The sequence below is a fragment of the Phaethon aethereus genome, assembly GCF_964289735.1.
Source record: "Phaethon aethereus genome assembly, chromosome: 5".
NCBI classification, from domain to species: Eukaryota; Metazoa; Chordata; class Aves; order Phaethontiformes; family Phaethontidae; genus Phaethon; species Phaethon aethereus.
The window spans coordinates 5926355-5942053 of NC_138579.1; the positions used below are offsets into that span (position 1 = coordinate 5926355).

A 15699-nucleotide genomic window follows, 5' to 3' on the forward strand; every position below is an offset into this window, starting at 1 on the left:
CGCCGCCTCCGCCCGCCGGAAATGGGCCTGCGCCGGGGCGGCCGCCGCCGCGCGCAGCTCCCGGCCCCTCCCCGGCAGCGGCCGCCTCTCTGCAGCGCCCCGGCCGCTCAGTGCCGCGCCGCCGCCATCAGCGCCATGGCCCTGCGGGCTCTGTGGCTGCTGAGGCACGACCCCGCGGCCGGCGGCACCGTGCTCTTCTCCAGGTAACGGCGGCGCGCCGGGTCGGCTGCCTGCGGAGACCGGGGAGGCGGAGGCGGGGGTGGGCGCGGGCCCGGCGGCGGGGCAGGCCCGCGGGTCGAACCGGGCCGGGCCGAGTAGCCCTCGGGGGCCGGGGCTCGGCGGGGCGGCCCGCGGCTGGGGTGTTCGGCCGCCTGTGCTCGGGCTGAGCGTCTTGTGGGGCGTCTGGCCTCGGCGAGGGGGGAGCGAGGGCGCGGGCGCTCGCGGGGGGGGCGCCGGGGGCCCGGAGCAAGATGCAGAAATACCAGAATTGTCCGATGCCTCGTAAATCCCTTCGCTCGTCAGAGCGCCGCTGGCCACTGTACGTTTCTGAACCCGATTTGGAAAATATATAGGTTCAGATACTGTGCTTTTCACAACCGCTTAGATCTGTTTTTTCTACTGCTTCTGCATTTCGCACGACTTCTTTTTTGACTCTGTTCCTCTTTCTGTTGCTGTAGAGATTTTACCTAGCTCTTCTCTGTCCTTGCGTGGAAAAGGACAAATGATGAAATACTGTCAGATGAACAAAACGGGCAAAGTAGAAAACATGTATTTTACTTATATTTTGCTTATATTCTCTTCATATTTTTCTGTAACTGTATAAAAAGTACAGTATTTTCAGGCAGAAACTTAACTTTCCATTTCATTTTCATTTTTGCATACAAAGACAAGTTTTTTTAAGTTAGTGAACCAAAGGAGGACTTTTTATTCAGAAGACTTACAGAGTTTCAAGAAAGACTTCGAGCTAGGCAGGCTGCTTTTGTTGATCTGGCAAATTTTGTTGCCATTTCTATGTAGTCTCTGTGTTTTCAGAGGACTCAATTCCAAAGAATGAGAGGAAAAATACTGAGACCTGGATAAAGAGATGTGACCTACAGTCCTAGGCAGAATTCAGTAAAACTGAAGAGAGAACCTGGGGGGGAGCAAGTAAACTATCTTCCATCTTCAGGTGCAGACAGATCTCTACATTGGACATTCCTCTGATTGTTTTAGGATTAGTATTATGGTCCTTGTATTACCTACAAGACTAGAGGTGAGGCCTCCCCTCTACAAACACAGAGAAAAAGAAAGCCTTGTCCCAAAAAATCTGAGAGTGTAATCACCACGGAGGAAGGGGGGGGGGGCTGGTGACAGGGAGATGTGAAGTAACTTGTCACACCGTAAGCGTCAGAGACAAGAAATAGCGCTCCTTTGAAAAGGGCAAACTATACTTGATACTTCAAGTGATTTCCAGACTTAGATCTTTCAAGTTCCCAGAGGAAATAATAGGGCTATGGAAACCCCAAGTTTATCCTCCTAACTGACCTTAAATTCAACAAAGCACACAGACAATATAAAGAATGCCGGATCACATGGAAACTGTTGGTTTCGGGACTTATGCACTCAGCTGGAGATACGTGAGCCCTGATCTTTAACCTCAGAGAAGACATCTGGGACATCAAAGCATTCCACTTTTTTTGAGCTGATCATAACTTAATTCAGGCAACTAGTATGGTCTCTCTCTTGAATCACCAAAGCTCATTCATCCCTGGAAACTTTCATCTTTGTAAGTTTTCATCACTTTCCAGAAGGGAATACTGAAAAACTGAGATCTGAAGGGGTAACTAATCGTCTAATGACTCGCCTAAATCTGGGAAGATTCAGTGGGAGGAGAAGATTGCTGTGGTGTTGGAACAGCTTCAGCAAATGGAACAGACAAATTGGGACATAAGTAAGACAAAACTAGACTGAAATACTGCCTCTTTGTTTTGGAAACATTGACCAAAAATAAGAAATGCTTACCAAGGTTACATGTAGCCTCTTAGCGGCAACCTTGCTCTGGAGGTCCTCGTAAATTTTTGAGCTGCAAACCCCCTCTGTTTCTTTGCTCTTCAAAATAGATGCAAGACTGCAGGGAGGTGTTTTACTGTCATCTCTATCCTGTTTACGGATCTTGTAGCTCTGGCTTCTCTCTGTCTATGCTTGCTTTTTCCTTACTGAAAAAAAAAAGCTCTAGATGCCTAATTAAGAATCAAACAAAAAAGTGCAGTCACTGAAAATAAGCTTGAGGAAGTGTAGCTGCCTCCAGCAAAAGACTTTGCTACTCAGTTAAGAAAAGATGGTGTAGGTGGGACTTATAGGCAACAGGATAAGAACCATGCAAGCGTTCAGGAGCAGGAGGGGGAGTGTTACATATGGAGGTCATAGATAAAACAAAGTACCACATCGCTGGGATTACAAGTTCCATGGCAATTTAAGAAACAGCCTGTCAATGTGTCCTTAAAAAATGGCCTAAATAGGAGAATAAATGAAGACATTTATATATCTGTGCATTTTTTCTCCCATGTTTCTGTGTAAGCATGGCTCTTAGTGCAAACAAACATGCAGCCTGAGAACAGATCTGCTACAAGGTAATTCAGAAAGTGATTTAACCAGTTGCCTGGTGTGTAACCTGTGACATGCACTTTGAGGGTCTGTGGATAACGACTAAGGGAATGCACAAAAGGCAATGTAGAAGCTAGCCTGTTATCAAACTTAATGTAAGGAAGACTCAGGGGAGTCTGTAGTTCCAAAAAAGATGAAAAGCAATGCATTAGTGGAGGTAATAATTTTTTCTTTTCTTGGCTATTTATTAAAAGACAAGTCTTCAGTTCCTCTTGATAGGTTTAGGTTAGCTTGAGAAGAAATTCATCCCTCTCTCCTTTAAAAAATAATACTGCTTCAGAAGAAAAAAATCCCAGATGTAGCATTAAACAGCTAGTATGATTTTTCTTAGACTTCATCTCTAGGAAATTTGGAACTAAATATATATGTTGATGCAACATAGCAATTTTAAAGTTTACAAAACCTTGTGTCTCTGTGACATTACGATTACACCTTAAATGTAAAAAAAGAGAAGAAAAAGAAATTATTAAACAGTCATAAAAGCTTTAAGTCACATATATTGCACTTGCAGTGTGGAATGCATTTCTCTCACCCCCAAAACCATGCAGCTCTTGCTGGAAAAATTTGACTTATGTACAGTGAAATATTTATAATACTGAGAAGATTTTTAGTTAATCTTGTTAATCAATTAAAGCAACTGCTACAGATCTGTTGTGTAGGCTCAGAACAGCAACAAAAAACCTGTATATAAGTTACTTCCATTATACTGTCTCATAAATAAAAGAGAGTAGTATCTTGCTGCTTAGAGGTATTTTGCTGTTGAAGTTTCACTGCCCTCGTGCGAGTCATGCTGGGTTCATTAGTGTCATTTAAACATCCTGTACCTTCCAGCAGGAAGGCTAGACAGACAAATTCACATTTTATTAAAAAATTGAGTGAATGTATTTGCTCAAAGTTTCCAGTAAAAATCCACAGGCTAGGATGGATCCTAATTACATGTGAAATAGTTTTATTGACAGTGATTTAGATGCTGATCCTGTCGCGCTTTCCATCGAGACACTGCTGGTTTCCACTCGCACAAGGGTACTTTTAGGACCGGGGCAGCCTTTGGGAGTTCCTCGAATACCTAAGAGAAACCCATCCTTGATTATATCAATATCCCAAAGATTCTTGTAATGCTTTTGCGTTCTGTGACAGCCAGAAAAGAAAGGGATTGCATGGTTCTGCCTTTAGGGACTCCGTTGGTATGATATTTTGGGTGGGAAAAGATGAGTAGCACTAAGACGCTCTTATTTCTATTGTCACAGACGTTATCCCACTGTTGAAATACGCGCCGAGACCTTCAACGGATCAACGCATGTGCCTGTACCATCTGACAGTGCTTTTCTTAAAGCCTTGCTTTTTGAGCTGAGACTCATAGATGACCATATTTTTGTGGAGCATCGAGATACTTGTACTCGAATCAATCATTCATCAGTATATTCAGTTCGCACCGAAGGAGGGGATCTCTGGCCCGTGCTCGCTTTTCAAAAGAGCGGTCTGATATATGCGTGTCTCCCACTAGTTGAGGAAACCTTGGAGCCACGGCCACCCCTCCTTACCGTTAGTGGGCTCTCGCAAGGACTGGCTCTTCTGTTAGGCATTGTGGACTACATCTCTCCAAGTCGGAAAAATGAAGCTGAGATGAGTGCGAAAATAGGTCAGCTTCGAAATTTGCTTATCCAGGCCTGTCCGCTTGGCACCCCCTTAAACACAAACATACGCAGCTTAAACAGCTCATTTGATGACATTCAGGAAATGCCTACAGATGAGAATCAACCAGCTTGGAGATCCAACACATACAAAGGCAAACCTCAGGTTAATGTCTGTATCGCTGAAAAAGTGAAGTGCATGCAGTATGACAAAAGAGATGTGGCGGACATGTGGCAAGTTTACGGAGCTGTAAATTGCAAGGTGAGAGCATTTTATCGTAGAATAGTTTGGGTTGGAAAAGACCGTTAAAAGTCTTTATGTGAAAGTCTGGCCAATGTATTTTTCATGCAAGCACACTGGGAAACTAAATACTCATGTCATTTTACTTTGGCCTGTGATCAGGGAATTTCTAATACTGTAATATTTCAAAGTGTAGCAAACTATTACATATTGGACTGATGCGTTAGCTGTGGTTTTTACTTTGATCTTTATTGTGTTTTTCCTGCATCCTTCATGCATTTTTTCAGTAACTATTTATGGGACTTAAATTTCCAGCAGCCGCTATGTTGTATGTATTTTCCCAAATTTTTCTTATTTTACATGAAATAGGGAGAAATAATTGCATACAGTCTTTGCGTATAGAGACTAAGAAATGGTAGTTCTAACACCAAGTTTATTTCCAGATCGCCAATAAGCAATGTGTTAGACAATGATTAGAAACAGAATTTCTGAATGAGTCTTCTACAAGTGTCTTTACGTGAGCATTTTTATTTAATTTTCCTACCAAATGAAAGTTTAATCTTCTATCCTACTTTACAACAATTTTCAATCCACAAGTGCTGTTTCTTTGCCTGACGTAAGAACTGTTGATACAGAATCTGGTGAAAGAAACTGGTTGTACAATTACTTTGAATGGTTTTGTATGTGACGATGGTTTTAATTGTTTAATACTAAAAATTGGGGAATACTGACTAAATAGATCAATAATAATACATCAAAATTTGTGCTTTCTGTAGTTGATGTATTTAACATTCTTTGTCCTGAATTATGCTTAGGAAGCACACTTTATTATTATCACAGTACACTGTATTTGTAACTGCCAGTGTTTTAAGAGGAGAAAGACCTAATAAAGAGGATCATGGTAATTTAATTATTTGCAAGAGGTGGATGCTCATCTCCAAAGGAAGCCAACCTAAGTACTGTGCTTCCGAAGACTAGGTTATTTCCCACCAGCCATGCTAGTAGGGATTATGTGGGTGAACAGCTTCCTGCTCTCAGAGGGACAAGTTTCTAGGTCATCTTGCAGAGTGGATGGCCTTACATAAAAAGAAGGCCCTGGTGTAATCGTGCACTGCTGAGCTGGCACACAGGGGCGAGACAATGGATGTGCTGCACATGGTTGCTGTGAGAAAGCTGACGTGGGACCACAGTGGCCATTAATACCATGCTTGAATCCATTAAGCGGATGTTGTAAAAGTAACTGAATTAATTAGACTATCACCAAGTGTATTTATGTAACATTCATAACGATGTAGCTATACAGTAAGTCCTTGGCTTGCTTATCTGCTGTTTTCTTGCTAAAGACTACTTGTCAATTAAGAGACATTTAGCTAAGACTGCATCAGTAGCCCTGGTGTGGGAAAGGCTACAGAAATGAGAAAGGGACTTTGTTTTGAAAGTATAGTGTTTGAAGCCAGCCAAAAATTTTTAGTGTGGGTTGTGGGTTTTGGGGTTTTTTAAGGCTTGTATTCGCTCTTTTAACATCAAATTCTGACTTGAGGGACAAATTTTAGAATAACTTCTTGACTTCATTTTTTCAAGTGTGACATAGAGGGATCCGCACCAAACGTAACCCTCAGTTTGAATCTCCCGACTAATGGTCCTCCGCTCCAAGATATTGTGGTCCATCATTGCGTGACTTCCATTGACCCTGCCATGCTACAGTCCAGCAGTGCCGAGCCACTGGATGATTCTGTGTATAATGGACCTTACAAATTTCCTTTCATTCCTCCTTCAGATTCCTTCAACTTGTGTTACTACACTTCCCAGGTAATAACATCCCTGACCCTCGTTATTTTCCGGTCCTCAAACAGCAATAAAAATACCTTTGTTGTTGAGTGTGTCTGAATGAATTTCAGTCCAATTCGTAGAATCGAATCATAGAATAGTTTGGGTTGGAAGCGACCTTTAAAGGTCCTCTAGTCCAAGCCCCTTGCAGTGAGCAGGGACATCTTCAACTCGATCAGGTTGCTCAGAGCTCCATCGAACCTTCAGGTGGATAAAATGCTTTTTATGTAATAAGCTGCTTGAAAGGCACTTCAGGACTTGAATCATCTGAGTCAGGAGTTCAGGAAGTGCCAGTACCTTTGACTGCTTGGCATGGCTAAACAGTTCATTTAAAACCACTTAGATACCTGAATTAGACAAAATCAATCCAGGCTGAGATGTCAAGTCCATATACCACAAATCTACCGAACACAAGCAGCCTGAAGAGTTTGGCATATGCTGTTCAAAACCAGTCAGCAATTAATGGATTTTTATTTTTTAAAGTACTTCAGCAATTAAAACAGTTTATAACTGTCCTTATGATGATGGTGTTAATTTATCTTGAGAATGAATATAGTTTTTTCCAGGTTCCTGTTCCACCAATTTTGGGAGGTTATCAACTCGTTGAAGAGGGATCACAATTAAAAATAACAGTTAATTTAAAGCTTCATGAAAGCATAAAGAATTCTTTTGAGTACTGTGAAGCTCGTATACCTTTTTTCAACAGGTAAGAATAAAGAAATCCTAACTAAATTTCTTTCATTTCTCTCTGATCTTCCTGAAAATAACCTGTCAGGGGTCAATATAACAGATCATCCTCCATCAGAGTACTACCAGTGGACACTGACCTTGGAAATGTCGGGAAGTCCCGTTGTAATTCTTGTAATTTCCAGAATACAGAGTCCTACCAGAATACTTGGTAACATTCTGAATATTTCTGTTGCGCATCCTGTTTCACTGTGGTGTTTTTTCATGTGAGATTCTGCCACAATTCTCCAGGTGGACTAAGTCTTGAGATCGCTTCCAACCCAGGGTTACCTGTTCCTTAAGACTGCTAATCCTAGCTACAGATCAGCTTATCAGGAATATAGTTATTTAAAATTAAAACGATAGTTTTCATTTAAGCCTCTCTGACAGCTGCCGTGACTAGACTGTCACATTATAATTATAATGAAAATTCAAAGATGAAACGATACAAAGTTGCTGATGCTGATCATAGTGTTAGTAAAACACTCTCAGTGAAATAAAGATAAAATATCGACAACTCTTTTATGATTGCTAGGCTGAGACCATGGTGATTTCTTCCTGCTCTGTAATTTCTTTTCATAAATTAGTGGTGTGCTCAGATAGGTATGATTTGTCTGTATGCACATAAATAATGTCTTTCAGCATTTTGTTGCTTTCTTTAACAAAATAGGTGTTGACAAATACTGAATTATACTAATTCCAGTGGTTTTACTTCTCCCCTGTCATACTGTAGGGGCCCAATCACTCAATTAGAGTACAAAGTTAGTTATGGCCAACTGGATTTGTCACGAGAGAAGAGTCTACTGGTTTGGGTCATCGGTAAGCAGATGTGCACTCCTGCTTCCTCCCCCAGTCAGTTTTGTATAGTGTAGGCACAGCTGTATAATTTCTTACAGATGCTGTTTCTGGCTTTAGGACAGAAGTTCCCTAAATCTTTGGAAGTTTCTCTGAGTGGAACCGTGTCTTTTGGCACTGCAGGCAAAGAGCACCCAACTGATTATGTTTGCACTGGGAACACTGCTTATGTAAAAGTAAGTCACAAGCTCTGTGAAAAGAGGCCTTAGTAGTCATTTTTTTATTATCTTAAATTGGCTATGAAAATACGTTGATTTTAAATCAGACATAATTATTAGCCTCTTTGTTCTCAGCATGGAATTTTCATTTTTCTTGCTTACAGGATTTGACATCCTGTCATTTGAGAGTACACTTGCATACCAAGAGCATGTAACACAGATTGCCAGTGTTGGCGCAGCAAGCATGACTACGCATCTGATCGTGTTTTCCCTCTCTTTCTATAGCTGTATTTTAGGATCCCAGACTTTACACTTACTGGATGTTACGTGGACCAGCATTCTATTCAGATCTTTGTACCAGGAAAACCCAAAATTACTGCGTGTGAGTTGCTAAAAATGTAATTTGCTTGGGACATCCCAGAAATTCTCTGCTTTGTATTTTTATTTTTTTGTGATGCTTAAAGCATCCCTGAAGTAGGGACTGGCATCTCCCTTTTGGATGAAAGCTCTTATTACTCAGTTACAAAGTCAATCTCTCGAGGGCTCTCTCCCCTTCACCCTGTGACGTTTTACTATGCTCTGCATAATGACAGAACTTTTACTGGGGGGCAGAGAATGCCTTTCCGTAGTCCGGCCCCTTGTTTAGGACACTTGCATCAGAGACGCAGTATGTGGATCAGCCATACCCAGGCACAGAACACAGCTCCTGCATGCAAGGTGAGACGGTTGCTGTCAGTGGCATCACACCAACATCCTTTGGTGGATGTGGCTCTACACTGAATCTGTGAAGCAGAAACCAAATCTGCTTATTCTTGAGTTAACACATGACTATTTCTAAGTCTGCACCAAAAATATACTAATTGAGAGCACAGTAGGCACTCATTGAATCTGAGCAGTACCGTGTAATGGAAGCATTTTTATTTGTTGCTGTCTATCTGTTGCAACTTCTGTCAGTCATGTTAGCAGAAGTCTGTAAATGTCTTTCGAAAACTGTGATCTACACTGTTAATTTTGTCACAGGTCACATTCAGTCCTATATTGTAATACAAAAAAAGCAACATTTTCATACTGTATGTTTTATATCGAGTGTGCAATTTATATTCATTGAACAAAATCTAAGCCTTCCACCTGCTTTTGACTTAACCTCTGTTTGAATTTTAAGCTCATGACTGATACATTAGTAACGGTAATTGAAGCTGAGACTTCAAATGTCTTATTATCAGAAACAATTTTCAAATAATAATAAGAGTCTTACAATTTAAAGAAGCCATTATACGTTTTCTGTAAACTAGTAAGGATGGATTAGTAGTCTCTTAACTTGGATGAAGGAATGTCTGATTGTAAGGCACCCTGTAATGCTTATTTTTCTTGCCTTGTTTTTTTTTTTAGCCCGGGAACTGATTTCTTCTGATTACTACATCTGGAATTCCAAAGCACCAGCACCTATGGTGTACAACACCGTATTTGACTAATTTGCCTGCGAATTATTTTTGTATTTAAACAAAACAGACAGCTAATGAGAGCAATGTTGTGATACAGTGAAAATAAATATTCTCCAGCACTTGTACTTTGTATGTTTGCTTAAAAATTTCTGTTGAGGAAAAACAAAAGAAGTCATTTCTCTTAAAAACATAAGTTGGTTTTAAATTCTTTAGTCCTGGATAACAGCTTAGAGAGGATAATTTGAAATGTACTTGCCGTGGCCATTTTTACTTGCCCTTCTAGCATTAAGAGGTACAAAATTAGTACCTAGTGATACAGATACAGACTGGTACAATTGGGCATGCCTTCTGGGAGGACTCACAGTTACTTCACTGGTTTTGTAAACAAAAGAGCTCATGGGATGTGAAAGCTTTCAGTGTCTTGTTCCTGTCATAAAGTCACCAGAATCTGATTAGACCCCAGATGAACAGGACAGTTAAAAGCAAGAGTTCTGTTATTTTCATGAGATGCTTATAGAATACATATGAGTCAATAATTTCCAAGAATTTTAAGAGAGGCAGTATGGCATGAGTGGCACTTCTAAAAGTGGAGACGATACAGGGGTCTTCATTGCCCCCTGTCAGCAGAAGCGGTGAGTTCCCTTTCATACATGCCTGTGAACTGTGTTGCTCTGAAGGCTTGCATTAGTGAGGATCCAGAGGTGTGAACCTGTTTTTCAAATCACAAGACTACCTCTGAGCAGGCAAAACCAGCTAACTTTGCTAGAGGTTCCAAAAAACATCACTGAGCCGTTTTTCTTGGAAAAATAGGTGGAAAAGGACTCAGTTTACAGAGGCAAACCTCTAAGTTTGAGAAAGAAATTGTGCAGGAACACAGGAAATGGACCTTAAGAGAGTTGTCAGGAAATGAGCAAATTCTGAAAGGCTGGTGAAAAACTGAGAGGACCTGGAGAGTAGCACAAAAGAAGAGAAGAATGGTGTTTAATAAGCGAGCATGCCGGCTGCTCCTGCCGTACTCCTCTTTAACTGTACGCTGTGTGCAGAACAAGAACAGTGGTTACATAAGGAGAAAAATTTTAAGCTACAACTTAAAAAATGCTTAGATTGAGATAGTAATCTAATTGGTCAGTTGAATGTTATGAAGGGTGGCTTAATTCATGTGACACATGCCGTTCAGCTGAAACTGCTACAAACTTGGGAAACAGAGCTATGCTATGACCCTTTTCAGTCAGGTCATGTCTCCTTTTTGATTAGCAGGCAAAAGGTGAATTAATCATAGGATCATAGAATCATTAAGGTTGGAAAAGACATCTAAGGTCATCAAGTCCAACCGTCAACCCAACACCACCATGCCCACTAAACCACATCCTGCAGTGCCATGTCTACACGTTTTTTTGAACACTTCCAGTGATGGTGACTCCACCACCTCCCTGGGCAGCCTGTTCCAATGCTTGACCACTCTCTCTGTAAAGAAATTTTTCCTAATACCCAATCTTCCAATCCAATCTATCCTATCCAAAACTTCCCCTGGCACAACTTGAGGCCATTTCCTCTCATCCTATCACTGGTTACTTGGGAGAAGAGGCCAACATCCACCTTGCTACAACCTCCTTTCAGATTTTCTCCAGAATCCGGCCCCTACCTTTTAGAGATGTCTGTGTGCCTGGATGCCACAAGGTGATGGGGAGAGGGGGTCTCTCAGTTGGAAGGGTTTAAATCATGTTCTGTATGTTGAGCACCCACTGCAGGATTTTAGTGAGCAGTGTTTGCCTTCCACCTACCCGTGAGAAAGATGGGAGCTGTCTATTCTGCACAGCAGCACTGTGGAGGAATATCTTTTCTTCTTCACAGCCTTTCCCCAAGAAACGCTATGAAACAGTGGGACTGTCAAAACTCACAGCACAGCATCTCCTTGCGTTTAAGAGCGGGCGGGGGGCTTCCCAAAGCATGTTCCTTTTTGTTTTCCTCTTGTTCCTGTGTCTCTCTCTCCCGAGGTTAGACCTGCAGTACTGAGGAGTGGAGGGTTGTGAAAGTGCAGGTTTGGACGGAGGGAGTGGGGGGGTGATGTTTCTCTTCTAGTCCTGAGCAGTTTTCTACAACTTCATGCAAGCTATCACCTGTTTTGATTTATAACAAGGGTTTGCTCCGTAAACCTCTGGATTACAACTCTAGCATGCTCTTTCTGCAGTGCTCTGCCCCTGCTCGGGGACAAGAGAAGTGGGGAAAGGAGGCTGTGTCTGCCTTTTATACAAAGTGTGGCTGAAGTCTCTTGCAGGCTTGAGTATGCAGCATGCACTGTTCTTCGGAAAGAATCCATGAACGAGTTGGACATTCAAACAGATCTGATTAACTTGGCACAGCCCTTAATCCACCAGTCTGGTGCAACAACTGAGAGACATCCACGCTGGTGGAGAAAGAGTCAGATGAAGCTCTTCTCCTGGCCTGGTGGCTATGCTTGCCTTTTGAGAAGGGGAAGGGCCCATTCTCATGGATGCTTCATAAATCTTAGTAAGCTGGTAAACTAGTGAAGTGAGCTTAGTAGTAAACGTAGTAAGCTTAGTAAACTAGCTAGCAGCTCAGGTCCATCACAGCTGAGGCACCTGTAGGCATGACCTGTAGAACGCAAGGCGTGGAGAGAAAGGAGTGATGTGTGTAGAGGTTTCAGGTGCCTCCAGGGCTGGGCAGCAAACAGGGACACTGGGAAGACGACAATGGAAGCCAGAGTTCAAGGAGGCATAAATGACTAAATCCTTCTGTGCGTCTCTCTGTTTCCTGGTAGTTCCCCAGACAATTTGACTGTTTCTCTACATGCTCCAACATTTAAAATGTTTTAAGAGGAAGAAAAAACACTTCAAAAACTAAATCAGGAAGATACGATTGAGAGCTCGCATGAGCCTGAGGACTCCATGGCAGAGGTGGTATCTAAAGTAGTTCTGGTGGGCTCTAGAGGTGATTAAGCCCTGTGTCAGTGGAATTCCTTTAGCTCTTCAAATATCAACAAGTTTTTTGAAGATAAAACATCAACTGCTTAAAAATACTTTGTGTTAAATGGAAAAAATAAGAGTAGTCTTTTGGCCCAAGAACGCTTGCTGCTTGAAGTGCTTATAATTGTAATTTTGTCCCAAGTATCAACTGTATGAGATCTATGCAGATAGCTTTGCACAGAGACTTTCAAAAGAGGTGGCCAAAGAGTTCTCCAGACTTAGCATTGCATTTCGGAAGGCTAGAAAACTGACATGCAAACCCTTGAAAAGAATAAAGAGAAGAACTTAAATAAATACTGGCTTGTCGACCTGACATTTTTCCCAAATAAAATAATGGGTATAAATAAGAAGTTAATATAGGCCTCACTTCATTTATAAAATGAACTTGCTTCATTTCACTAAAATTCTACAGTAATGTAATCAATGCCAATTAACATGAATTTAAAGCAAATATATACTGTCAAACTTTTTAGATGAGACTGCACATTTAATTGTGGTTGGAAAAGAGAATTGATGTAACAGACCTCTAAGAAATTAAAATAATCCAAAGTCCATTAAACAGTAAAACATGGCTGACATTTCCAAATGCAGTGGCAATGGGGAACCATCATCAAACTATTTGGAGCCCGAACGTGTTATTTAACATTTTGTGGAAGATGTGGAAGGAAATAGGGAATTTGCATCGATGAAGTTTGCAGAGGGTGCAATGGCTGAGAAGCAGTAATTACTGAAGGTGCTGAAGCCTTCATGTAAACCCTGATGGTTTTAATGTCTCAGGTTAAAAAAAAAGTAAAAAAAATGAAGTAGATGTTCCAGCACAAGCAGGTGCAAAGGTGTGGATCTGAGAACAGATGCCATCGATACAGGGTAAGAGGAAAAGGGGGACAGGAAGTGTCAAAAAGACCCTGTATGTGGCTTAGTGCATTGCTGTGCCCAGAAGGACCCGTGTAATCACTGAATGCACAAGGGGCAAAAATGCAGGAGTACCTGGCCCTGCTGCGGCTCTTACCAACCCACATGGCCCCCAGTTCTAGAAAAATGTCCGGATCTTGAAGTTTCTGAGAGCTCCTGAGCTTCTTGCCAAAATGTCCCTTGTTCTCCACTCCTACCCCCTTGCTACCCACGGCATAGCCTGCTTCTCCCTCAAAGTGTGTCCAAAGGGTTGTACCGAGGTGCCATGGTGAGGAGAGGGATCTCATCAGGTGTCTTACATCCATTCCTCCCAAATCCTGAACTGTGCCAGAAGCAGGACGGGACCGGGAAGCCCACCTTCCCTTCACTGGTAACCACTGCTAGAGAACAGCTTCCCAGGCGCCTGGGAACACCCTCCCACCACGGACACCTCGACCATACTGCTGAGCTTGCCAGTCGTGGTGGCAGCCAGAGTCAAAAGCACCACCAGTGTCCATGCGTGAGATGGCAAGTGTCCCCCCTGCCAAATTCACAGGGCCTGTTCCTCTCACCGCAGAAGGGGATTAGTCCACCTACCGCAGTTGGATGTTGACAAATCTGTGCTGGCTGTTACTTACCACTGCTCAGTAATCTGGTGCTTTTCCGGTTTTCTGGAAGCCCTTTCCTCCCACCAGGGTCCCAAAGCATTTGGTGACAGCACCAAGATGGTATATGCCAGTTCCTCAAGTACTTTGAGGTACATCCTGTTACTTGAGATAATTTGTAAGCAGCTACTTTTTCTACATAATTTAGCACTTCCCTCCTCTGCATTGTTGTCCTGTTTTTACCAGTGTTAACTACTTTGGCCATTTGTTAACAAGTAAACATTGAAACAACAAGGCATTAAGCATTTAACGGCAATTGTCCTCTATTTATTCACGCTATCCTAGAAATTTGCCACACTTTGTCTTATTTGTACAAGCCCTGCTGAGTTTTAAGCCATAACAGAGATTGTGAGTAAGCCCATGTTTGTCCTTTGCTGCTTCTGCTGTCTCCTTCACTACCACCTTGTTCTCTCATCCTTTAGAGGATGGCAACGCTTTAGAAAATACCCGCTCTCATGGGCAGCCTTGTCCCTTTGTCTTATTGCCCATAGGCCCCTGCTTTCCAACTTTCTGAACACCCTGAAATTTGGTCCTGTTCCCCCTCTCTCCCATGGCTGGAGTTCTCCAAGCTTTGTTTTACTGTCATTGTCTCCCACATTGCCTTCTGCCGTCCCATCACCTGTTGGGTCTTTAATCCTCAGACTGGTATCTGAACCCGGACCACCTTGTATCTATCTGCAGCAAGAATTTACCGAATAGTCATCATGGACAAAATACACGGTATTATTACCAACAACACCTTTTAGGGTGGAGAAACCAAGGCCACCTGAAGCCGTGTCCATCCTGAGAGCACCATGGCAGGAAATCCCTGCAGCCCTCAATCCTGAAGGAGCCGTTAGAGGAGAATTTTGTGGATCACAGTTTGGGAAGTGCAAGCTTGCTTGGAAGAGCTGCCATAGCACCATATGGCTCTTAGTGGGAATCCCACAGGGGCACCCTGGGGTTGTTTCTAAACTCCCTTCCCTTCATGCCACCCCAAGTCATTCAGGTGCAGGGAACAGAGAATAGAATTTTAACTCTCAGTCTGACTCCCACTGACTTCAACCCTAAAAATTCCTTCGGCACAAGTAGGACCCGGTATGGGCCCAGCATAGGCCACTTGGATAGGTGCATCTTCTCAATTATCTAAAATTTTCCTTCATTACCTCCACAAATCTCATTTTGCCGTTCAATGCACCAATCTGCCAATTTTTGCAGGATTAAGATGGTGATTCACGCAGCATAGCAGGATCTGAGAGAAAACAGGTTCAGTTCTCCTAAAACTGTTATCCTAAAAATTATCTCTCTTGCAAGGAGACTGGCAATAATGCCACTGGCTCTCTCCACCCACACCCAGATCCAAAGGACCAGAGGGTCATTGCTTACCGCAGCCCTCCAGAAGACAGGACAACTAGCAGCGTGTTCCCAAGAGGCTTTCAGAAAAAAACAGCATCCTTGGAACTTGAGTACTAGTCTATAAGGAGCTGCTTCATGTGCAGGATATCTGGAAGGACAGTAGTCCCACCAGTCCATCCCAAGTCAATGGGGCCAGAGAAGAGCTGGAAAACAGAGGAGCCGAGCTTCCAGGGGAGCGGATGGCCCACCGTGCCCCAAACCTCACCTCACTGCCCACAAAGGGGCTGCAGGGCTCTCCCAA

General features: G+C 42.7%; 1 protein-coding gene across 1 annotated transcript; it reads left to right on the forward strand.

Moving 5' to 3' along the window:
• Window positions 1-135: 135 nt before the first annotated feature.
• AP5M1 (adaptor related protein complex 5 subunit mu 1) lies at window positions 136-9808 on the forward strand (the record flags this gene model as incomplete). Its single annotated transcript, XM_081999851.1, has 8 exons — window positions 136-203; window positions 3891-4536; window positions 6097-6324; window positions 6909-7048; window positions 7802-7887; window positions 7984-8099; window positions 8367-8463; window positions 9471-9808. 8 exons carry the CDS (start codon window positions 136-138, stop codon window positions 9551-9553), a joined length of 1464 nt encoding a protein of 487 aa, XP_081855977.1. The 3' UTR covers window positions 9554-9808.
• Between the last annotated feature and the right edge of the window lie 5891 nt (window positions 9809-15699).